This window comes from Balaenoptera acutorostrata, chromosome 19 (genome assembly GCF_949987535.1).
Source record: "Balaenoptera acutorostrata chromosome 19, mBalAcu1.1, whole genome shotgun sequence".
NCBI lineage: Eukaryota > Metazoa > Chordata > Mammalia > Artiodactyla > Balaenopteridae > Balaenoptera > Balaenoptera acutorostrata.
The window spans coordinates 59,569,964-59,592,713 of NC_080082.1; the positions used below are offsets into that span (position 1 = coordinate 59,569,964).

General features: G+C 52.6%; 2 protein-coding genes across 4 annotated transcripts; one reads left to right on the plus strand and one right to left on the minus strand.

Annotated features, from left to right (window-relative positions):
- Positions 1-16,431, minus strand: NOSIP (nitric oxide synthase interacting protein). The gene is made up of 9 exons (XM_057534872.1): positions 16,300-16,431; positions 5,713-5,884; positions 5,026-5,131; positions 3,383-3,464; positions 1,774-1,933; positions 1,563-1,681; positions 1,214-1,401; positions 990-1,098; positions 1-803 (listed from the first exon to the last, which is right to left on the minus strand). Exons 2-9 carry the CDS (start codon positions 5,780-5,782, stop codon positions 732-734), a joined length of 906 nt encoding a protein of 301 aa, XP_057390855.1. The 5' UTR covers positions 5,783-5,884; positions 16,300-16,431; the 3' UTR covers positions 1-731.
- PRRG2 (proline rich and Gla domain 2) lies at positions 16,403-22,725 on the plus strand. 3 transcript variants are annotated; one of them, XM_057534874.1, is made up of 7 exons: positions 16,403-16,455; positions 17,916-18,012; positions 18,204-18,379; positions 18,556-18,595; positions 20,645-20,780; positions 21,623-21,766; positions 22,191-22,725. In XM_057534874.1, the coding sequence occupies exons 2-7, from the start codon at positions 17,928-17,930 to the stop codon at positions 22,207-22,209; spliced, it is 600 nt and encodes a 199-aa protein (XP_057390857.1). In that variant the 5' UTR covers positions 16,403-16,455; positions 17,916-17,927; the 3' UTR covers positions 22,210-22,725. The 3 variants fall into 3 exon arrangements, with proteins under 3 accessions (XP_057390857.1, XP_057390856.1, XP_007168372.2); XM_057534873.1 differs by lacking the exon at positions 16,403-16,455 and adding an exon at positions 16,986-17,804; XM_007168310.3 differs by lacking the exon at positions 16,403-16,455 and adding an exon at positions 16,986-17,256.
- The last annotated feature ends 25 nt before the right edge of the window (positions 22,726-22,750 follow it).

The window sequence follows — 22,750 nt, forward strand, 5'->3', positions numbered from 1 at the left end:
TATCGCTCAGACAGTCAGGACTTTTAAGTCTTTATTTTTGCAATCTTTGCTTGACTGTATGCTCTGGTTCTCCACACTGCACAGGGTCTGCTTTTGTGATTCAATGGTTATTAAAAACATAGCTTTAAAGGCCACCCCTGCCCTCCTAGTCAAGTCTGAACTCTGGGCAGGTCCACTAGGCCTGGTTGCTCTGAACTCCTCCCTCTCTTCACACCTGCCAAGTACTTTGCTGCCTCCGGGACTCTGCACTTGTGGTTTCTTCTTCCTCTTCACCCTCCAGCCTCCAGGTGGTGGGGGAGGGAGTGTTCCTGACTGCCTTCTCTAGACAGGGTGCCGGCTGTTCGCTTTCTCAGTCACACACAGCACTTCATTTCCTTTGCGTGTCTTACCAAACTTTACAACGGGAGACGCGTTCCGGGTCGCCTCCTGGGCTTCAAATTTGGCTTAACTCAAAAGAAAGTGCGGGGATTTCTATAGTTCGTTAAAGTGGCGCCCTCCTGTGGTCGCGGCCCAGACTCCAGCTTCTGGCCACTCAACCCATTTAAAGCTGTGCATTTGCATTCGATTCAGATATTACTCTTAACGTGAGAACACATCAAATATTCTTAGCCCACGCTTTCAGAGTGCAGTCATTCCTGAGCGCACGCCGTCACCGGGCTCCGGCGCGGTGAATGAAGGCGCCACAGGGCCTGTCGCGTCCAACAAGCCCATTTATTTGGTTTCCCGTGGGCTCAGGCCTGCATCACCGGCCGGGACTTCTCGGCCTGCAGCTTCACTCCGGAGCCCGCGAAGCCCGTGCCGCCCTAGAGAAGGAGGAGGAGGAGGAGAGGCGTCGGGGAGCTGGGGTGCCGTCGGGGTTCCCTAGCCCGCGAAGTGAGGTTGGGCCCCGCCCCCTTGGTGGGGCGGGGCCTCAGTAAGGGGGTGGGCCCTCTGGAAGCAGGTCGGGGTTGCCGGAAGGCGAGGGGACAGGGAGGAGGGGTGCCACTCACCCGCTGCAGCACGATGATGTCGCGGTCCGTGAGCTTCTCTCCAGTCACGGGGTCCACCATGTCCTTGCGAATCAGCTTCTCCACGCACTCCACGGTGACCACGGCCCCACTGCAGTGAGGGTGACGGTGGGGTACAACGATCAGAGGCCCCGCCCCAAAGAGAAAGCCGCACCCCAAGCCCGCCCCGTCCCGCAGGTCCCCAGGCTGTCCCCCAGGGGACTCACGAGGGCCGCAGGACGGCACACGGCGTGGCGTTGCTCAGGCTGTCGCGGGTCACGGCGCACACGTAGCGCTCGCTGCGCGTGATGAGCCCCACGCGGTCCACGGAGCTGTCGAGCGGCGTGAAGCGCACGGGCGTCAGGTCGGACATGCGCAGCGGCTTCCCGGACATGGGGCAGGTCACGATGCGCGACTGGGGAGCAGGAGGGGGGGCCGAGTCAACAGGCGGGGCTCGAGCCAGGTGGAGGGAGGATGGGGGGGGGTCCCTGTGAGGCGGGGGAGAGGGCCCTCAGGACCCTGGCTCTCTCTGGCAAAGTGGGCACACACGGGCGCTTGCTGGGGTAGGCGGCTCACCGGCTTCTCCAGCTTGGTGGCCTTGGCCTCGGGGGTCAGCGACGGGATCCAGAAGCTGGGCAGCGCTTTGTCCTTGTCTTTGCCTGTGGGGCCCGCGCTGGACCCGGGTCGGGCATCATCTGCGGCGGGGAGAGGGGTTCGGACGCCGCACCCAGGGAGGCACCCGGCCCCGCGGGACCCCCACCCACTCGCATGTGCACTTCTCTCTCACCGGGGCAGTTCCCGGAGGCGGCCTTGGGCATGAAGGGGTTGAGGGGCCGGCTCACGATGGCCGCCTCCTTCTCCAGGAAGCCCCGCACCTGGTCCTGCGCGGCCGCCCGCCGCAGCTCCTGCTGCTCCTCGCGCCGGACGCCCCGCTGCTTCTCGTAGGCCTGCGGGCAGCCAGGCAGAAGCGAGCTAGGCATCCTCCTGCGGCCTGTGAGTTTGGGGCACCCTAGGTGGGGGCTGGGGTGCCTCTTTGAATTTAAAGGTGGGTGAACTGGAACCCATACAGGGGAGGTTCCTGGCAGAGGCTCTGTTTGCTAGAGGCTGGTGACTGCCTGGGTGTGAATCTTTAATCGGCTGCACAGTTACCCATCGTGTGCCTCTGCTGCCTTTGCTTGTCCCTTCACCAACTGTAGGACGGTTAAGCCATTTCCAGTTTAGCTGGTTTGGGACTCGGTGGTCAACAGCTTGGCTGAAGGCAGACCGCCAAAGCTCAAACCCTGCCTTTGTCACTGATTAGCTCTGTGGCCTCCAGTAAGCACTGTGACCTCTCCTGGCCTCAGTTTCTTCATCCGTAAAACAGGCTGACAATGGTGACCTACCTCGGAGGCTCACTGGGAGGGTTACACACGATGATTTTTTAAAACACTTAGCACCTGGCCTGGCACATAGTAAGTGCTCAATAAATGTAATTTTGGGCCATATGATATTAATTACACAGTATATCTTCTCACTTATCTATTATACAGTCCATGCAGTGTAGACTCTGTCCCTGCCCTCAAGGGCCCGAGTTCCAGGATAGTAGGGAGCAGAGAAGGTTTATGGAGCCATGAAGGCTCAGGCAGCGTGAGGGCAAGAGGAGACACTGCTCCGGCCACCCAGTGAGCAAGGAGGGAACGCTGACGCTGACTGATGCTCGGGAGGGCTTCCGATGTGGGCTCCACGATGAGGGGGCCACCAGGCCGGGTGGAGGACCTGGGCACAGGGGAAGCCACGCACTACGGACCAAAAGCTCAACAAGAATCTGGCCCCCAGTGCTTCCTGAGCTCCGGAAAAGCCGGCAGAACAAGGAGGGAGACTGGGTCCCTCCTAGCCACAAAATGAGCTCAGCCATGGAAGGTGGGCCTGGCTCCAAGAAAATGCCTAAAAATTTCTTATCTGTGAGCATTTCCCGCATGCCCTGCAGTGCCCTCTAGTTTGGCCCTGTCAGCCCATTTTAGAGACAATAAAACTGAGGCCCAAGGAGATGAGCTGGCATCCACTCATTTACCAAGTATGTCCCGAGAACCTAGGGCCTTGGGGTGGGTGAGAGCCCTGCTCCCTGCCCCTGGGTCCTGTATCAGACAGCCACAGGTAGAGTCACAACTGTGACAAGTGCCAAAGAAGAGGTGACAGGGGCAGGCTCTCAGGGCCCTGGACTAGCAAGAGGCCAGAGGAGGCAACACCTGGGCTGAAATCTGGAGAACGAGAAGAATTTAACCAGAAGTGGGAGGGGACGGTGTGCCCGGCAGAGGGAACAGCACAGGCAGAGGCCTGGGCGGGGAGGAATTTAGACGGGAGGCCCAGCATCGAAACCGCCTACCCATGCCTGCACCCCCTTCTCCCAGCCCCACCACCTTCATCTGCCGGGCGATCTCCTTCTTCTGGTGCAAAATGTACTCTAGGATTGCCTCCCGCTCATACAGGTAGCCATCGGGGCTGCAAAGAGAGGAAGGGATGAGAAAACAGGGCCTGGCCCAGGCCACATGGCCAGAGGTTAACAGTCACCTGCCAAACATCAGCTCCCTGCCCAGGGCAACCACTAAGCGTCTTATAGGCAGCTGCTCACTCAGGGCTCGGCTTAGCTCTCTGAGGTGACCGCACTGTTTTAACTCTCCTGGCTTTATAATGTTCTCTGATGCATAGGCAAAATCTCACGCCGTAAAGGGTTAGCTCAGCAGGCCTGGGCTGTCCAAACCCTGCACATTCCAGCCAAAGGACTGGCTCCTGGGAGGGCACCTCTAGGCCTTGGAACGTCCTGCCTGTTAAGAGTGTCTCTGTTTGCCTGGGAGGCTGGGACCATGTGGTGTGAGCTGGACCTCTGGAGGGGCTGAAGACCAAGGTCAGCCAGGCCTAGGTGACTAACCTCCAATAAAAACCCTGGACACCAAGGCTGGAGCGAGCTTCCTGGTGGGTAGTAACTGCTGCTGCGAAAATTAAGCGCTTTCCTGCAACTCTACTGAGAGACAAAGGAAGCTTGTGCCTGGTCTCTCTGGGACTCTGCCCCATCTGTCTTTTCCCACTGATTTTATTTATTTAAAACATTTTTTTGGCCGTGCCACACGGCATGTGGGATCTTTTATATTATTTTATTTATTTTTGGCTGCATTGGGTCTTTGTTGCTGCGTACGGGCTTTCTCTAGTTGCGGCGAGCAGGGGCTACTCTTCATTGCGGTGGGTGGGCTTCTCATTGCAGTGGCTTCTCTTGTTGCGGAGCATGGGCTCTAGGTGCGTGGGCTTCAGTAGTTGTGGCTCACGGGCTCTAGAGCACAGGCTCAGTAGTTGTGGTGCATGGGTTTAGCTGCTCTGTGGTATGTGGGATCTTCCCGGACTGGGGATCAAGCCCGTGTCCCCTGTATTGGCAGGCGGATTCTTAACCACTGCACCACCAGGGAAGCCCGGCATGTGGGATCTTAGTTCCCCGACCAGGGATCAAACCCACGCCCCCTGCACTGGAAGCTCGGAGTCTTAACCACTGGACTGCCTAGGAAACCACCCCCATTGCTGGTTTTAATCTGTAACCTTTCACTGTCATAAACTGTCATTTGAGGATAACTGCTTTGCTGAGTTCTGTGGGTTCTTCTAGTGAACTGCTGAACCTCCCGGTGGCCTCGGGGACCCTGAACCACGATCTACTCTCATCGCGATGTCTACAAAATGGACCAGTAGTTGAGCACATATTTAGTCAGTGGACTAAGTACCTTCTACCCATTATCTCACTGAAGCCTTTGCCAGACGCTAAGAGGCAGGTAACAGTAAGCACTCCACACGTGAGCTGTTATTATGGGCTAGCAACTTTCCAGGAGCCCTACCCTCTATTGTGAATGTATTCTTTTCCACACCCCATGAAGCGTACTAGGATCATGCCCATGTCTCAGAGGAGAACACTGAGGCTGCGGGAGGGTAGGTGGCTTGCCAGGGCGCCCTGGCCGTGCAGCCCCCTCCTGGCGGTTCCCTTGCCCTCGCCACCCTGACCCACCCACCCGCGTTCCCAGCTTACGTAACAACAGGGTCGTGGCAGGGCTGCAGAGAGAGGCAGCAGCAATCGAAGTCCTTGACGGCATCCCGGCTCAGTCGAATGTTCTGGGTGCCGTAGCCTGAGGCCGCTGGGGACGGAGAGAGGTAGAGGGATGGAGAGGCAGGAGACGTGCCCTTCTCCAAACCCGGAGAGAAAGGCGCAGAGAGGACTCCGAGGAGGGGGGACTCAGAGAACAGGCAGTCAAGAGCTTGGGCTGTGCGTCTGCGTTGGGGACAGGGCTGCACAACCCACAGGAAGGCGTTCATCCCCAGAGGGAGAGTGACAGACAGGCCCTGTCCCTGAGGCAGCTCGGGGAAGAGGCCCGTAACTGGCTCCCCTCGGGCCTTCTGGCTCTGTGACCAAGCTCAAGCGTCTGTACCTCTCTGGGCCTCAGTTTCCGCCTCTGGAATAGGGCCTGACAACAGTGATTCCTTCCTCAGTGGGTGTTCGGGAGGCTTAGCATGGAAGGCACTTAACGCAGTGCCCACGACAAGGCAGGGAGAAGGTCACTGGCTCACGTGGGCTGTTACGTCTCCGGTCATGACCATCAGTCACGTGGCTGTTACTTACACGGTCGGGGGAAAGACACATGCCCAGAAAGCACAACCAGAGGAGCAAAGTAACATGGGGACTTCAGGGTCCATTTGCCCCCCCGCCCAACCCCAGTACCTGTGTCCTTCTTCTTCTCGTGGTAGGTGTAGACGGCCCCCGCCGTGCAGTTCTTGCCGTGGCGTGTCATCCCGGGGGTAAGGAAGGGGCAGCTGCAGGGCTGCGTGACCAGAGGGAGCCCACGCAGAGAGGACTGGACCTTTCCGGCCCCCGATCTGATCTGATGGGAAAGCTGGGAGTGGGGCAGGGGAAGAGAGTTTTGCACACGTTAAATGGTTAAGAAATGCCTATACCTCCAAAAAAAAAAAAGGGGAAGAGAGTTTTGCACACGTTAAATGGTTAAGAAATGCCTATACCTCCAAAAAAAAATTATGGCAATTAACCCTGAAAAAGACCTGAAGTTTGCTTGTGGAAGTGGTGTCCGAAGGGGTACACGTTGTGAGTTACTGTGAGGTGGTGGAAGGAGGGTTATCTGATGGAAAGTTCTAGCACCAGATGTGATCAGTGGGGCTCGTACCACGGGTGGGGAACTGAAGCGCCCAGTAGATGTTCTGGATGTGTTGAGCGTGTGCTCTGTGTATGCCTACACGCTCATTTCAACCAAGCGCACCTGGGTTCCTTTAGGGGCAACATGCCTTATGCTCAAATTGTTCCCTAATATGTCAATCGCACTGGAATAAATCTCGAGTTTTCAAAACAAGTGTTAGAACAGAACTGACTGTACGCGGAACTCTGGCAAATCAACAAGAAAAACCCAGCTACCCCAATAGGAAAATGAGCAGAGGGTATGAAGAGGCCATTTACAGAAGAAGCTCAAAGACTAACAGGTAGATGGAGAGATGCCTCAAATTCTCCTCACAGGAAAACCACAGTGAGACATCATTTTATTTTATTTTATTTTTTTTTTTTCTACTTTATTTATTTATTTATTCATTTTTGGCTGTGTTGGGTCTTCGGTTCGTGCGAGGGCTTTCTCTGGTTACGGCAAGTGGGGGCCACTCTTCATCGCGGTGCGGGGACCGCTCTTCATCGCGGTGCGCGGGCCTTTCACTATCGCGGCCCCTCCCGTTGCGGGGCACAGGCTCCAGACGCGCAGGCTCAGTAGTTGTGGCTCACGGGCCCAGCCGCTCCGTGGCATGTGGGATCTTCCCAGACCAGGGCTCGAACCCGTGTCCCCTGCACCAGCAGGCAGATTCCCAACCACTGCGCCATCAGGGAAGCCCCAAGACATCATTTTAAATCTATCACTAGGCTGGTGGGCGAAACTTCGAGAGCTGGATAAGATAGGAGCTGGATAGGGTGAGGGTGGGTGATAGGAATCCCCTCTGGTGATGCTGGGGGAACACAGGCTGGTGGTACTTCAGCAAAGTGAGTGCAGGCGATTCTGCACTTGGGTGTATGCGCCCCGAAGGCGACACCCACTAGGGAGCATGTATGAGGATGTTCACAGTGGTGTTATTTACACTGGAGGGGAGTCAAAGGCAACTGAATATCCCACCCTCGCGGAGTGGATAGTGACTGCCCCTCATGGAGACCGCCCAGCAGTGAGAAGCAACTGACTAGGTGTGTACAGAGCACCGTGGGTGACTTTTTTTCTTTTGGCAGTGCCACGCAGCTTGTGGAGTCTTAGTTTCCCAACGAGGGATTGAACTCTCGCCCTCGGCAGTGAAAGCGCGGAGTCCTAACCACCAGACCAACAGGGAATTCCTGTGGGTGGATCTTAAAAACACAATGCTGGGTGAAAAAAGTAAGAAATAAAACAATCTGCACATGCACAAAATGATACATTTTAAACACCTGCAAACAAAAGATGAGGCATATAAGAATGATTGCCCATGTAGGGGAGGGGACTGACTAGGGGATAAATAAGAATAAATGAAACAAGAAGGAGGGGGTTATATGGATCAAAGAAATAAGACCTGCCTGGGCTTGAGTCCAAGGTTGGCCCCCTACTGGCTGTGACTCTGGACTTGTAATTGACTCTCTGAGTCCTTTGGTAAGAAGTGGGGAGAACCATGGGATCTAGTTGACACGATTGGATTGCTGTGTGGACTAAATGAGGTCATACTCAGAGCATGGCATATGGAATGTTCAGGAAATATTCTCTCTGGCTCTGTGGCTGCAAGGAGGATCCAGAAGGTGGGGCAGGGAGGCACAACCAGGAGATCCCAAAATGTAAAAAAGCAACTTCATCTTTATTTTCCCGTTCGGGATGCTTTCAGAAACTTGCCTTTCACTTTCAAAACTCAAACACAAACCTCTCCTTGAGCTACAGATCTCGCACTCCCCCTACTGGCGTCTTCCTCCCAGAAACCCATTTTTTGTTTTGTAGGTATGTTTACATAGAATAGATGCACAGACCTTAAGGATGCAGCTTGATACGTTTTGACAATTGCATACACCCTCGTAACTAGCCCCCCCCATCGAGATGCGGAACATTTCTATCACCCCAGCTGCGGCCACGGTGCTGCTTGCAGAAGGTAACCTTGGTGAAACACCCCAACTCCACCCACCGCCCCTCCTCCAGCTTCCCCTCACCCCCAGCTTTGGAACAAGCCCAGCACCTGCTGCCACCTCACCTGCCATCCCCCTCCTCCGCCCTGGCCCCCTGGCTTCTGCCCCAGCTCCCCCCTCCCCACTGGCACTCATGAAGGTCGAGTTCACCTCCTCAGGGACAAATTCCCCACTCTATTCTTAGTTGTCAACTGCCTTGATCCTCTGCGGTATTTGGCACTGGGCTGCTTGTCTTGTAGCCAAGTTCTTTGGCTTTGTGGACCGGGACATTTTCCCTCTGAGAGAGAGAGGAACCGCTATAGATGGAGCATCTCTTTACTTCGCCAGGCGGTCATGGGAATAATCCCAAGGGACACTGCTTGACCCCTGACCCCCAGGCCAACTCTCAATCGTCCAACCTCAGCCACCCTCTGAGGTCCGTGCCATCCCCATCTCCACTTTGGAGAGAGGCAAACTGAGGCACAGAAGTGAAGCCATTTGCCTAGGGCAGTGGTTCTCAAAGGAAGGTCCAGGGACCCCAGGGGTCCCTAAGATAGTTTCAGGGAGTCCACGAAACTATTTCTGTAATACTAAATCATGTTTGGGACTTCCCTGGTGGTCCAGTGGCTAAGACTCTGTGCTCTCAATGCAGGGGGCGTGGGTTCGATCCCTGGTCAGGGAACTAGATCCCACACACATGCCGCAACTAAGAGTTTGCATGCTCCAACTAAAGATCCTGCATGCTGCAACGAAGATCCCACGTGCTGCAACTAAGACCCAGCGCAGCCAAATAAATAAATAAATAAGTATAAAAAGAGCTCTCTAAAAATAAATAAATAAAACAAATGTGTTTGCCTTTGTTCCTCTCCTTCTCTCGAGTGTCCAGTGGGGTTTTCCAGAGGCTGTGTGACTTGTGCTTGTACATCCTTGGGTTTTAAAAATGTCTGTTATATCATGCGGAGTGAACGGAGCCAGGTACAAAAGGCCATGTGTTGTTGATTCCATTTATGTGAAAGGTCCAGAATGGGCAGATCCATAGAGACAGAAAGCAGACTGGTGGTTGCCACAGGCTGGGAGAAGGGGGGGCCGGGGGGGTGGGGGCGTGCAGTGGCTGCTAAGGGGTATGGGGTTTCTTTCTGCAGTGATGAAAATGTCCTGAAATCAGAAAATGGTGATGGTTGCAAAAACAGTGATTATACGGAAAACCACGAATTGTATACTTTAAATCGGTGAGTTTTGTGTCATGTGGATTATATCTCAATAAAGACAGTTTCATGTCTGTTTCCCTTTCTGATATGGCAAATCTTTTTTTCTTTCGGCCATGCAGCGAGGCTTGCAGGATCTTACTTTCCTGACCAGGGATCGAACCCAGGCCCTCAGCAGTGAAAGTGCCGAGTCCTAACCACTGGACTGCCGGGGGAATTCCCCTGATACAGCAAATCCTGCTAGACAGAACTCCCACAAACAAAAGCTTTTTGGAGTCCTTGATGATTTTTAAGGTCCTGAGGCCAAAAAGTTTGAGAACCGCTGACCAGGGTTGACCAGGGGTCGGCAGCTTTATTGTCTCCTCAGTGAGGAAAACCTCAAAAGAGAAAACAGAACTACTACCATCTCACATCACTAGCTTTTCAGAGAGGCCACATCCAAAGTAACATCAGCTGTTATATATCCTCCTTCCCATTTTACAGAGGAGAAAACAGGCCCATGGAGTCCCCCAGCTGGCAAGTGGCAACAGAGCCAGACTCGAACCCAGGCAGCCGGGCTCTGGAGCTGCCCCTTTAACCGTGTGACAGCTGCAGAGCTCCCGGGGAGGTCACAATCCAAGAATAAAGGCCAACTCATTCCCGTTCTCCTACAAAGTCTTCAAAATCCAGAATCTAGTCCACTCTCTCAACACATCTCAATTCAGACACGAAAGTTTCATTGGAGAAACTTGTCCTATATTTCGGGTTCATAATATTTACAGGAGCAAATGTACATTCACACGCCCTGCTTGTGCCAAACGTACTTAAAAGTTTTCCAGGACTTGAATCCAGTATCGGTGCTTGAATTTAAACTAATCAAAATAAAATGATTAAAAAAACACAGTCCCGGGGCTTCCCTGGTGGCGCAGTGGTTGGGAGTCTGCCTGCCGGTGCAGGGGACACGGGTTCGAGCCCTGGTCTGGGAAGATCCCACATGCCGTGGAGCGACTGGGCCCGTGAGCCACAATTGCTGAGCCTGTGCGTCTGGAGCCTGTGCTCCGCAACGGAAGAGGCCGCGATGGTGGGAGGCCCGCGCACTGCGATGAAGAGTGGCCTCCACTTGCCGCAATTGGAGAAGGCCCTTGCACGGAGGCGAGGACCCAACACAGCCATAAATAAATAAAAGTAAATAAATAAATTAAATTAAATTTAAAAAAAAAAAACACAGTCCCTCGGGGGCACTAGCCACATATCAAAGTGCCCCACAGCCTCTGGGGACTCGTGGCTACTGTGTTTAAAAAACATGACCACAATACCATTAATGCATTAATAATCCCTTAACATCCTTTACTATTCAGTTTGTATTCAAATCTCCCTTATTCTCTCCCGACCGTCTTTTTCTGCAGTTGATTCGTTTGAATCCTGAATCTCTTGGGATCAGAGAACCCTCTGAGAACTAAAGGATGCTATGAGCCCCCTCCCTTGAATAGCGTGGGTCACATGAATGCTGCAGGCTGTCCCAGGGGGGCGGAGACCTGTGTTAAAGGAACCCAAAGGGCCGATTACACTCAAGGAAATCACAGACACAAACAGGATGTGTTGGAAGCAGGAAAGAGGGAGCTCCCTAAGAGCAAAAGCGAGGGTCTGAGATTTTCTATTAATAATGACTGGTATTTATTTAAGAGGTTTGGTGAACCTGGCCCTGTTCTAAGTATTTGATACATATTAACTCCACTGGATGCCACAACCCAAACAGTTGCTACAAACAAGGAAACAGAGGCAGGGAGAAGGTGCCCAAGGTCATGCAGCTGGGGTCTGACCCAGGCATGTGAGTCTGTGGCCTTCACCATCCCTGATGCTGTCTGGCTGCAGGCAGCCTCAGGCACTGTGCTCACTCTCAGCGTGGAACGGGGCAGCTCCTGTAGGCCTGGACCTTCCCCCTGGAAATCCCGTCCCCTTCCTCCCCCCAGGCTCCATCAGGAGTCGCCTCTTCTGGGTAGCCTGGGTTAGGCATTCCTGGTGCTCTGACAATGCCCTGATTTCCGTCCATTATAGCTGCCACCCCTCAGAATTTCTCCCCCCAGACTACAAGCCCCTAGAGGCGGGGCCTGGGTTGGACTCCAGGATGGGTCCTGGCACTGCCTGGCACCTGGGGGGCACAGAGATGTCAGATAGGATCAGTTAACCACTTCCAACCCTAGGGCCAGGGGAAGTGTGTAATCAATGAATGAATCATCCATCCAATCAATACAAAAGCACTGCAGGAACAGAAATGACCATCACATCCTTCCAACACTTATGCACCAGGCCCTGGGCAAAGTGCTTCACAATTCTGAACGCATTCGGTCCTCGGGATAACCTCTGAGGTAGGTTCTCCCCATTTTAGAGGTGAGAAAACAGAGGCCCGGAGGGATTAACTGGTCTCTTCCTCAGTCTGTTCCTTGACAGAGGAGACCTGGTGAGCTTTTCAAAAGGGAGCTTAGATCACGTCACTCCCTTCTACTGATCCTTGGACGTGGCTCAGGTGAAAAACAGCTTGGATAAAGAAATGTGGGAGGGGGGCTTCCCTGGTGGCGCAGTGGTTGAGAATCTGCCTGCCAATGCAGGGGACACGGGTTCGAGCCCTGGTCTGGGAGGATCCCACATGCCGCGGAGCGACTGGGCCCGTGAGCCACAGCTACTGAGCCTGCGCGTCTGGAGCCTGCGCTCCGCAACGAGAGAGGCTGCGATAGTGAGAGGCCCGCGCACCGCGATGAGGAGTGGCCCCCGCTTGCCACAACTGGAGAAAGCCCTCGCACAGAAACGAAGACCCAACACAGCCATACATAAATAAAAATAAATAAACTTAAAAAAAAAAAGAAATGTGGGAGGAATGAAAGAATTGGAAAGCCACCATTTTGCAACCCCTGATGACATAACTGATTCACTAAGGCACCTGATGGCAACTGGACATCCGCAGGGTGTTAATACTCGCTAGTAGAAAGGAGAAAAACATAGCTTTACAATGGCATGTTTGTGCTGTTCCTACCTGTATTAGTCAGCTAGGACTGCCAAAACAAAATGCCATAGACTGGGTGGCTGACACAACAGACAATTATTTTCTCACAGTTCTGGAGGCCAGAAGTCTGAGATCAGGGTGGCACCATGGTTGGGTTTTGGTGAGGCCTCTCCTCCTGGCTTGCAGATGGCTGGCCACCTTCTGGCTGTGTCCTCACAGGGCGGAGAGAGTGCTTGCCCTCTGGCATCTCCTGCTCTTCTAAGGACACCAACCTCATGGAGTAGGACCCCACTCTTATGACCTCATTAAACCCTAATTACTTCGGGAAAGGTCCTATCTCCAAATAGTCATATTGGAGATATAAGATTTCGGGTGGGGTTGGGGACAAACGTTAAGTCTGTAAACACTACCTGAAGCCCCTGATCAATCTCACCATCCCTAAAAGTGGGACAGCCAGGCGTGAAGCTAGCAGCTCTGAAGCAGCCATGCCAAGATGCCTGAAGCTAAATTAATCAAGCCTTTCAATTTAATTTCCTGATTCTAGGAAGCCAGAGGCTATAGCAGGGATCCGCCAGAAAAGGCTAGAGAGTAAAGATTTTCACCTTTGTGGGCCACATGGCCCCTGTCACAACTTCTTTTATGGACACTGGTATCTGAATCACATATCACAAAATATTATTCTTCTTTTGATTTATTTCCAATTTTAAAAAAATTGAAGTATAGTTGATTTACAGGATTGTGTTAGTTTCAGGTGTACAGCAAAGTGATTCAGATATATATATATATATATATATATATATATATATACACACACATATATATTCTTTTTCAGATTCTTTTCCCTTATAGGGTATTACAAAATATTGAGTATAGTTCTCTGTGAGATACAGTGGGTCCTTGTTGGTTACGGTCTTTTCCAATTATTGAAAAATGTTAAAAACCATTCTTAGGGCTTCCCTGGTGGTGCAGTGGTTAAGAATCCGCCTGCCAGTGCAGGGGACACGGGTTCAAGCCCTGGTCCGGGAAGATCCCACATGCCACGGAGCAACTAAGCCTGTGCGCCACAACTACTGAGCCTGCGCTCTAGAGCCCGTGAGCCACAACTACTGAGCCTGCGTGCTGCAACTACTGAAGCCTGCGTGCCTAGAGCCGGTGCTCCACAACAAGAGAAGCCACCGCAATGAGAAAGAAGCCTGCGCACCACTACGAACAGTAGCCCCCCACTCGATGCAACTAGAGAAAGCCCGTGCGCAGCAACGAAGATCCAGTGCAGCTAAAAATAAAAATAAATAAATAAATTTATAAAAAAAAAAAAAAAAAAACCATTCTTAGTTTGCAAGCTGTACCAAAACAGGTGGTGGTTGCCAATCACCTGTCTGACAAAGGAATTGTATCTAGAATATATAAGAAACTTACAACCCAATAATAAAAAGACAAATAACCCAATTTAAAAATGGGCAAAGGATCGAAACAGACATTTCTCCAAAGAGGATATATAAATGGCCAATAAGCACATGAAAAAAAATGTTCCACATCATTAATCATGAAGGAAATGCAGTCAAAACAGCAGTGAGGGACTTCCCTGGTGGTCCAGTGATTAAGATTTCGCCTTCCAATGCAAGGGGTGCGGGTTCGATCCCTGGTCCAGGAGCGAACATCCCACATGCCTCATGCCTCGTGGCCAAAAAAACAAAACATAAAACAGAAGCAATACTGTAACAAATTCAATAAGGACTTTAAAAAGGGTCCCCACTGAAAAAATCTTAAAAAGAACAAAAACAAGAAACAGCAGTGAGATACCACTTCATACCCACAGGATGACTACAGTCAAAAAGTCAGATCATGGGCTTCCCTGGTGGTGCAGTGGTTGAGAATCTGCCTGCCAATAAAGGGACACGGGTTCGGGCCCTGGTCTGGGAAGATCCCACATGCCGTGGAGCAACTAGGCCCGTGAGCCACAACTACTGAGCCTGCGCGTCTGGAGCCTGTGCTCCGCAACAAGAGAGCCCGCGACAGTGAGAGGCCCGCGCACCGCGATGAAGAGTGGCCCCGCTCGCCGCAACTAGAGAAAGCCCTCGCACAGAAACGAAGACCCAACACAGCCAAAACTAAAATAAATAAATAAATAAAAATTAAAAAAGCTAAAAAAAAAAAAAAAGTCAGATCATGGACTTCCCTGGCGGTCCAGTGGTTAAGACTCCGCTCATCCACTGCAGGGGACACAGGTTCGATCCCCGGTCGGGGAAGATCCCGCATGCCACTCGGCATGGCCAAAAAAAAAAAAAAGTCGGATCATAACAAGTGTGGAGAAATTGAAACCCTCAGACCCTGAGGGTGGGAATGCAAAATGAAGCAGCCACTTTGGAAAAGTCTGGCAGTTCCTCAGAAGGCTAAACACAGAGTTACCATTTGATTCAGCAATTCCACCGCCAAAAGAAATGAAAACTTATGTCCACGCTAAAACTTGTACACAAGTGCAAGCAGCATATTCACAATAGCCAAAAAGTGGAAACAACACAAATGTCCATTGACTGACGCGTGGATAAACAAAATATGGTGTATCTCATACAAAGGAATATTATTCAGCTTTAAAAAGAAGTACTGATACATGCTACAAAATGGATGAACCTTGACAACATTATGCTAAGTGAAAGAAACAACACAGGAAGGAGATTCCATTTATGTGAAAAGTCCGGATTAGGTTAATCCATAGAGAGAGGGTGTGGCAGTTGGGGAGAGGGGGTGCGGCGGGAATAATGGAGGAGTAAGTGAAAGGCCATCACCATTTCAAAGAAGCAAAGAGACAAGTTCAGATGGTGGGATGATAACGGAATAACTGACCCAGTTTCTTCAATGAATCAATTGCCAAAAAAAAAAACCAGGGTGGGGTGGAGGGGAGACTGTTTGAAATTAAGAGCAATTTAAGAGACATAACAATGACTTGAATGGATTCTGATTCAAAAAAGTGAAACTTTTTTTTAAAGGCATTTTTTCAGAAGCAGAATTTGATTATGGACCAAGTAATAGGTAATATTAGGGTTGCTTTTGTAAGTGTAATAGTATTGTGGTCATGGAAGAAAATGTCCCTGCTTTTTTGTGTGCGTGTGTGCTTTTTAAAAATTAAAAATTTTTTTAAAAGTTTAAGTATAGTTAATTTACAATGTTGTAAAAATGTCCCTGTTTTTTACACATGTATCCTGAGGTATTTACGGGTGAAATCTCACGATGGATAGGATTTGCCTTATATATTTAATTTTAAAAAATACCCAGCCAATATGTCAAAAAATATTAATAACTGGTAACTCTGGGCGATAGGGATTCTTCTATTATTCTCTCACTTTTATATAAGTTGGAACATTTTCATAATAAAACATAATAAAATATTAAAGTGAAAGGACCCATCAAGGGTCCTTTAAGGACCCATCCAAGGGTCTTTAAGGACCCATCAAGACCCGAGTTCACACCGAATCAGCAACACCATCAGGATGTGAACCCAGGACTGCCTGACCCCAAAGCTCCACAGAGGAAAACGTTAACCCTACAGCTACTCCGAGAGGGAAGCGGCCGTCAAAAAGGTGCAGGGAGGCGGCGGCAGGCGACTGCACAATCCTTCTCCGCCCTCCCCATCACAGTCTGGGAAACGGAGACCAGGAAAGGGGTGCTTCTTCCTCAACTCTCACTCATTAGACCCCTAGGAGTCCCAGTCTCCTCTTTCCCCTGGGATCCCCGGCCCATCCGTCTGCAGTGGAACTAAAACTCTCCTGAGAACTGCCGGCTGAAGGTTTGGCTACCTCCAGGGATTTCTGGGACCTGCAGTCCGGCTTCAAACTTGGGGCGCCTAGAGTGCTCTATTAAGGATTGCCAGGAAGTCGGGAATTCAAAATCCTGTCCTAGTCTCCCTCAGGAGCCCAAGACTCTTGCCCACCGGAAGGCGATCTCACTAACACTATCCTTCCACCTCCTGGAACTCACCTCACGAACGACTCCTCCCTCGTCGGTAACTACTTCAACTGTACCCCTACACCGGAAAGGAGCGCTGCTTTCCCTCTCCGCTCCGCTCACTTCCTCCCGGCGGAAGAGACCGGAAGTAGATCTGCCCCTATTTGCGGAGGTATCTCTTCTGGCTTGGTAAGTGCTCCCTTCTTCTCTTCCTCCCTCCGGAAACGTGAGTGGCAAGTCGAAGGTTCCGGTCAGTGAAACTGGCGTGAATAGGGGGCGTGCTTAGCATATACTAGGCGTTTCCCTGCGCGGGCGATTTCCTGCTTGTAGCTAGGCTTTGCTTCTCCCCAAGCCTGTGTTTAAGGACTAATCACTTCGCCCAGAGATTGAAAAGCCCGCTTACCAAAGCATATCATTCACTTTTCTGCTGCAAAATAAGAGACAATAGAGAAGGGACAACTCCTCTGTCCCCACTTTATAAATGGAGCAGTTGAGAAATCGGAAGTCAGAGCCGTTCTCAGGAAGCAGGAATTTACTACGGCATACCCACCTACCCCCAGGGACCAAGGCACAAGTTTCCCGCCAGTTTCTAGATACCTAGATATCTGGAGACCTAGCTGTTTATTTCCCTAGCTCTGTCTGGCGAGCTCTCTGGGGGGAAATTGGATAGGCGGGGAGGGGGCGCCTATCCAACTCCCTAAGTGCCCCACGGTGTTGGAGACCCTGGCCTCGCTATGGGGCTCTGGACCTTAGACCCTTAATCATAAGGTCCCTTTAAATACTTTGTCCCTTACCTGAGTCCCGCCCAGGGCAGGTAATCGCAAACCCCGCCCCTCTGGCCAGAAAACAGGATTGTGCCGACTATAGTGAGCAAGGTACCCCCTCCTTCCTCTCCCCTCCCTTCTCCCCTGTCCCCCTTCACGGCTGGCTGCAGCTGGCCGAGGAGGCCCTGATTAAGGAGGAGGGGACAGTGCTCACAAGTCTAGGCAGGTAAGTGAATGTCCCTGGAGGCAGAGCTTGGCTTGGGGACCCTGGCTACCTGGCTCCCTGCTCTTCTGGGACCCAGAAGTTGGGGCCCCCAAACCCAAGAGTCCAGGACCGCTGCCCCCTCCCCCAACTCCTGGACCCCAGGATACAGGCCTCTGGTTTTACCTCTTCTGTAATCTTTGATTCTGTGGCTGAATGTGGCAATGGGCACAGAGAGGTGGATATACATGGAAATTACCAGGAAGAAGGAATCCCTATCAATGGACATGTTTATGAGCTCCTACTTTGTGCCAAAACCCATGCTGGGGGCTGCAGACACAGCAGAAAAAAAGATAAACTCCTGGCTCTGGTTTCTGGAGGGACACTGCCTTTGCTGAAATCCTGCCTCTGAATCTTGCAAACTGTATGAACTTGGGCAAGTTCTTTTACTTCTCTGTGCCTCAGTTTCCTCCTGTATCAAATGGAGATAATAATAGCACTGTGGTGAAAATGAAACTGAGTTGATAAAGGTAAATGACCTTGAACAGTGCCTGGTCCAGGATACAGGCCACGTAAGTATCTGCTATTATTATAATTCCTGGACCACAGAGTCCGGGTGGGGAGACCTGGCCTCATTCTCCAGGAGCTGAGGCACTTCTCATCTAACCACACCTGGTTCCTAGTGTCCACAAAATATGAGGAGCCACCCCTCTGTGCTGCTGCTGTACCTGGGATTGACCACCTGCCTGGACACCTCACCCAGTGGGGAGCAAGACCAAGGTGAGCGTTTGCGGGAAGAGCCGGAATCCAGGCACAAACATCCACCTTCCTCTGGCCCAGGAAAAACCCTGCCTGCAGTTGCCTCCTCCCCCGGGACCCCATAGCTCTTCATCCCCTTAAGTTCTGGCTCCTTCATGTCCCCCATACTAGGAACCCTCCATTTTTCTGTCCCTTATGTCTTTTGGGTCCAGAAGTCTTCCTGGACTCCCCAGAGGCCCAGAGCTTCCTGGGCAGCCGTAGGCGGATTCCACGAGCCAACCACTGGGACCTGGAGCTGTTCACGCCAGGGAACCTGGAACGGGAGTGTCAAGAGGAGAGGTGTTCCTGGGAAGAGGCGCGGGAGTACTTTGAGGACAATACTCTGACGGTGAGGGCCTGGGGTCCCCGGAGTCCCTCTGTCTTCTCCAGGACCTGGGGTGGGGGTGTCCTGCCCCTCAGCTCCCTCTGCCCTCGTGCCTCAGAGATCATCAGGGCGGGCTGGTTTGGGGGTGTAGAATCTCCCAGTTGATGCCTTTCTGCCTTCTCTCCTCCTGCCCATTCAAGGAGCGCTTTTGGGAGAACTACATCTACAATGGCAAAGGAGGTGAGTCGGGAGAGCCCTCTCATTCTGTGCAACTAAGGCAGCTCCTTTCTGTGGAGGCTGAACGAACATCCCCCAGCCCGATCTCACCCCCTCCATGTTCCATGCTCCTGAGTTCCTGGAGGGGGTTGGTAAAGAAATCCCCTCCTCTGAGACTAGAGCCCTTGCCCGAGGAACCCACCACACCTTATTCGGGGTAGGTCCCATGTCCCCAGGAAGGAGGAAAGTTGGAAGGAGAGGTTACAGCCCTGAGGCCTCAGGCTCAGAGGCCCTGGCCCACCTGAGCCCCTCTTTGGAGTCCAGAGCCCCAGCCCCTTCTGCAGCTTGGTTGCTAGGGGGGTCGCTCCCTAGCAACGGGTCTGGGCTAGGCCAATTGGTGGAAACCTGTCTGTCCTCACCTGCCCGATCAGCCCAGCCCCAACCCCTCCTCTGAGTTCTGAGGCCCCATCGTGGCTGCAGCCTTGTTGCTAAGAGGGGGCTGCTCCTTAGCAACAAAGCCTGGCCAGGCTGGACCAAGGAAGACAGCAGCACTCACTACCTGGTTGGCTTCCCCTCCCCCACAACCCCGTCCTGGCTTCAGCCTGGTTGCTAAGGAGGCCTTCTTCCTAGCAACCACACCTAGCCAAGCTCAGGACCCAAGGCCTCCTGCCCACAGGAGGACCCCCCTCCAGGCACCGGGCATCTCACCCCTGAGTGGCCTGGTTGCTAGGGGTGGTTCCACCTTAGCAACAGGCCCTAAGTCTGGGCTGAAGTCCTCACATTGGTTGCTAGGGGAGGTAACTGCTTTGCTACAGGCCTATCAAGGCCTGTTGGCTTCTCGAGTCCACCTGAAACATGTCTGAATCAGGAAGGCTGCTCCCCACCCCACCCCCGCCTTCTTAGTGCAGCTTTTTGCTAAGAGGGCTAAAAGCCTGAGGTTTACTGTTTGAGGAAAGTCCCCCCTACCCAGTGCTAAAGGAAGTTTCCCCAGCAGCAAGACCTAGCAAGGCCTCACAAAGCCAGGGTCCTCCCTGTGCCCCACCCCCCTTTTCCTCAGACATGAAGCCTTGATTGCTAAAGGCGCTTCACCTTAGCCAAGGGTCCACGTGAGTTCTAAACCCCAGCAATCTGTTTTTGAGGGGATGTCCCTACATTCCTCCTTGATAGATAAATTGTTCCTAGCCTTCTGGTAAGGCCTTGCCCCTCTTTAGCCTGGTTGGTAAAAGGTATTGCATTCCAGAGGGAACGGGGTTGCCAGATAAAATACAGGACAGCTCTCCCCCAGCCCAGTTAAATGTGAATTTCAAATACACAGGAATAATTTTTTAGTATAAGTATATCTCATATATTCCATGGGACGTACTTATACTAAAAAATTAGAATTCCCTGGCAGTCCAGTGGTTAGGACTCCGTGCTTTCACTGTAGGGGGCATGGATGGGTTCGATCCCTGGTCGGGGAACTAAGATCCTGCATGCTGTCTGCGGTGGCTAAAAAACAAAAATCCACTGTTTATGTAAAATTCACACTTAACTGGGTATCCTCATTATTATTTGCTAAATCTGGCAATGCTCAGTATGGGGGTTCAGAGAGTTGGCTGTCTGAACTCCCTACCCTAAGTAAGCATGTCAACTGCAACCTTAGGAGGGTTCTCTCTCCTCTTAGAGAGACAATTGCCCTATTTTCTAGTCTCAGATGAGGTTATCCCAGGTTTCTGCATTTAATTCATTGCATTTTTGCAACCTATCAGGGAGGGGTTATTATTCCCATTTTTGCAACCTATCAGGGAGGAGTTATTATTCCCATTTTTGCAACCTATTATTATTCCCATTTTTGCAACCTATCAGGGAGGGGTTATTATTCCCATTTTACAGAGCAGGAAATGGAGGCTCACAGAAATGAGTGAGGTGAGTTGCCTGAGTTCACACAGCTAGGAAGTGGCCCCAGCTCTGCCTTCTTGGCCAGTCGTCTTCCCTCAGGGGAAATGTGGAAAGGTTTCCCCTACCTCAGGGGAAGGTATCTGGATGTTGGAGAGGGTGACAGCCCCTAACGCCGTGCCCTCCTCCCCCGCATAGGACGTGGACGAGTGGACGTAGCAAGCATGGCTGTGGGACTGACAGTGGGCATCCTGCTCATGGTCCTGGCCAGCCTGGGAGCCTTTTGGTATCTGCATTGCCGTCAGGACCGAGGCCAGCAGCCCTGTCCTCAAGAGTAAGGGGGCTTTGGGGAGGAGGGGCTGGGGAGCAGGGAAGGGAGGAAGGGTCAACCTAAGGAGATGGGCCAGATTGGGGGCGGTTGGGCGCTGCTGAAAGATCTGAGGAGACCGTCACGTGGAGAGTGAGTCTGTGAGATTCTGTGTCCAGTTGTGGCATCTCTCTGACTATATCCACAGCACCTGGCACAAAGTAGGAACTCAATATTTGCTGCCTGGCTGTCTTTGCAGTACCAGTTTTATGTGTGATTATCATTCTGTGCGTATTGTATCTGGTGAGGCTGCAGCCTGTGGTCTGTGGGTGTCTGTGGGATGTCAGTTTCCGTGGTGACAAGGTGTAGCTGTGTTTGTGTGTGCCTGTGTCAGTTGTCTAGGTGTGTCTCTCTCAGTGGCAGGGTCGAAGAGAGGGCTTGAGCATTAGTCTTGAAGTATAGTGGGTCTAAAGGTTTCTAGGAAGAGTTTATTGTTAAGAGTGGATCTGGGAAATTTGTGGCTGAGTGTATCTCTGTTGTGTCTGTCTGTTTCTTGTGTGTGTCTGCCTGCCTCTGCAGGGCTGCCTCTTTCTCCACGACTCTCTGCTTGTATCTGGAGCACGTGTGTCTGTGAACGAGTCTGTCTCAGCAGTTGTTGATTTCTGTGGCTGCCTGTCCCTGTGCATCTGCCTGTCACTTCGAGGTGCTTTTCTGTGTGTAGAGTCAGGTTGACGGTGACCCTCTTTTTCCTTGGTCCACCTCCCTTCCACCTCTGTCTCCCCACCACCCTCAGTGTCTCTGTCTCCCTACGTCTTTCCTCCTTCTCCCAAGGCTCTCTATCCTGCTAACAGTGCACCTTCTGTCCCCAGGGCCGAGCTCATCAGCCCCCTGAGCTCTCTGAGCCCGCCGACGCCCCTGCCTCCACCTCCACCCCCACCCCCGGGCCTCCCCACCTACGAGCAGGCGCTGTTGGCCCCTGGGGTGCACGACGCACCACCGCCTCCCTACGCCAGGTATGGGGCTGGGCTTCTGCCTGGGGGCGGGGCACAGAGGGGAGGGCACTGCCGGAGGAGGGGCGCGGGCTTAGGGGCGGGATTTGGAATTTTGAGCTTATTATCCGGGGCGAGGCTTGGAGGGCGGGGGCGTGGCCCAGCCGTCTGTGTGTGTGTGTCTTGGAGAGCGGGGGCGTGGCCTAGGCGTGTGTGTGTGCATGTGTGTGCGTGTGTGTAGTATTATAGGGGTGTGTGTGTGTGTGTGCGTGTGTGTGTAGTATTATAGGGGTGTGCGTGTGTGTGTGTGTGTGTGTGTAGTATTATGGGGGGGGGGTCTTGTACCCAGAGGATAGGCTGAGACGCCCAGGTTGGGTCGGAGTGGTCTTGGTTGAGGGGGCAAAAACAGCCGGGCCTTTGACTCCCCACTGTGCCCCTCCACTTGCAGCCTCAGGAGGCCGCGCTGAAGAGCTGTTTCGGAGCCGGGGTTCTCCGCACCGTGCCCCAGATTCACACCGGATTCCGGAAACCCCCAGGCCTCTTAAACTCCGGAGCTGAGCTTGGAGGGGTGATGGCAGTAGGGATCGTCCGGCCTGAGGCCTACCCTAACACACGTGTTTCCGCCGCGTACGGATACACGCAAGTTCCCGGGCAACGTGTTCCCGCGTCCCGGCGCCTCGCAGGCCCCCACGCTCTCCTAATGGTGGGGGTACCCACCAGCCCCGCCCCCGGGATAGGCGTGCGTGGAAACTCCGACTCAGGCGCGCAGTGCCTCGCAGACTTGCGTGTGAGCAAGTGTGACACGGCCATCGCCCTCAGTGTCACGGGCCACGGACAGGCAGAGCCCCGCCTGTGTTCACGCGTGTTTTCGTGTGCTCCCCGTGCGCGCACGGGGGCACTCTGCAATCCAGGGAAAGGGTGGGGGGCATATTTGCAAGCGTGCTTGGTTGGGGGCAGGCACACACTGCACCTGGGGGACTGGAATTGAGCTCTTTCCCTAAATAAAAA